We start from the raw sequence: 970 nt of genomic DNA, 5'->3' as shown, positions 1-970 counted from the left end.
TTAAGCGGAGGTCTTGGCGGCACCAGTCCTCATTGATGAAGCACGGCGCTTGCGAACCTCAGAACGCTTGGACTTCTCCTCGTTAAGGCGCTTGGCAAGAAGGTTGTTGTACTCGGCCTGTTTTATATTAGTTTGGTGTTAGGCCCAGAATTTTTTTTTTTTTGGGGGGGGGACGTACAGCAGCCTCCTTAGAAGCCTCTGACCTCCTCTTCTTGAGAGCGATCCTGTGACGCTTGTGCTGGAGACGCTGAGGAGTGATGAGCCTCTGGATTTTGGGGGCCTTGGTGTAGGCCTTCTTTCCTTCACCCTTGGGCTGGACCTCACGACGAATGACGAATTTGCGGAGCTGTATTCAAAGCAGATGTGTTAGAAGGCCACGATGAAATATCTTATGCCCGCATCCAATATATAAAAAGGCGAACAAATGGCGGAGGAAAGAGCATACATCGTCATCCTTGGACAAACCGAAGAACCTCCTAATCTTGGTGGCCCTCTTGGGTCCGAGACGCTTGGGGTGGGTGATATCGGTAAGACCGGCAATGTCGGCCTCACCTTGCTTGACGACGACCAGAGACAAGACGGCCAAGTCCATTCCGACGATACATCCTCTAACGGACTTTCTCTTCCTCTCACCGGTCCTTCTTGGGCGGTAGCAAGAGTGGCCGGCAGAAAGAAGAAGACGAACACGAGTAGGGTGCATAACACCCTGCTTCATGGGGAAACCCTGCTTGTCGTTTCCACCGGTGATCTTGAAGATGTATCCAGCGAATTCGGGACCGACGCTGTCACCGGGAACTTCCTGACCCATACGCTTCTCCATGAAAACGCGGAGAAGACGCTCATCTTCAATCTCAATCAACTTCTGAGTGCCCTGGGCGGGGTAGCTATTGTTGAGGTTTCGAGTCAGTCCCTGATTCTTCGCTTTCTGTGCTTTGAGCTCCCGTCCCCCTCCGCTCCCTCCCCCATCCAT

At 52.7% G+C, this 970-nt stretch overlaps 1 protein-coding gene across 1 annotated transcript; it reads right to left on the bottom strand.

Annotated features, from left to right (window-relative positions):
• On the bottom strand, nucleotides 1–970 carry H6S33_002256 (uncharacterized protein; the record flags this gene model as incomplete). The annotated part of the gene is made up of 3 exons (XM_044833624.1): nucleotides 1–117; nucleotides 179–346; nucleotides 446–970. 3 exons carry the CDS (start codon nucleotides 968–970, stop codon nucleotides 1–3), a joined length of 810 nt encoding a protein of 269 aa, XP_044693399.1.

The sequence above is a fragment of the Morchella sextelata genome, assembly GCF_020137385.1.
Source record: "Morchella sextelata strain SCLS chromosome Unknown scls_12, whole genome shotgun sequence".
NCBI classification, from domain to species: domain Eukaryota; kingdom Fungi; phylum Ascomycota; class Pezizomycetes; order Pezizales; family Morchellaceae; genus Morchella; species Morchella sextelata.
Note: the sequence above shows the minus strand (reverse complement) of the source record. Positions and strands in the feature narration are given on the sequence as shown.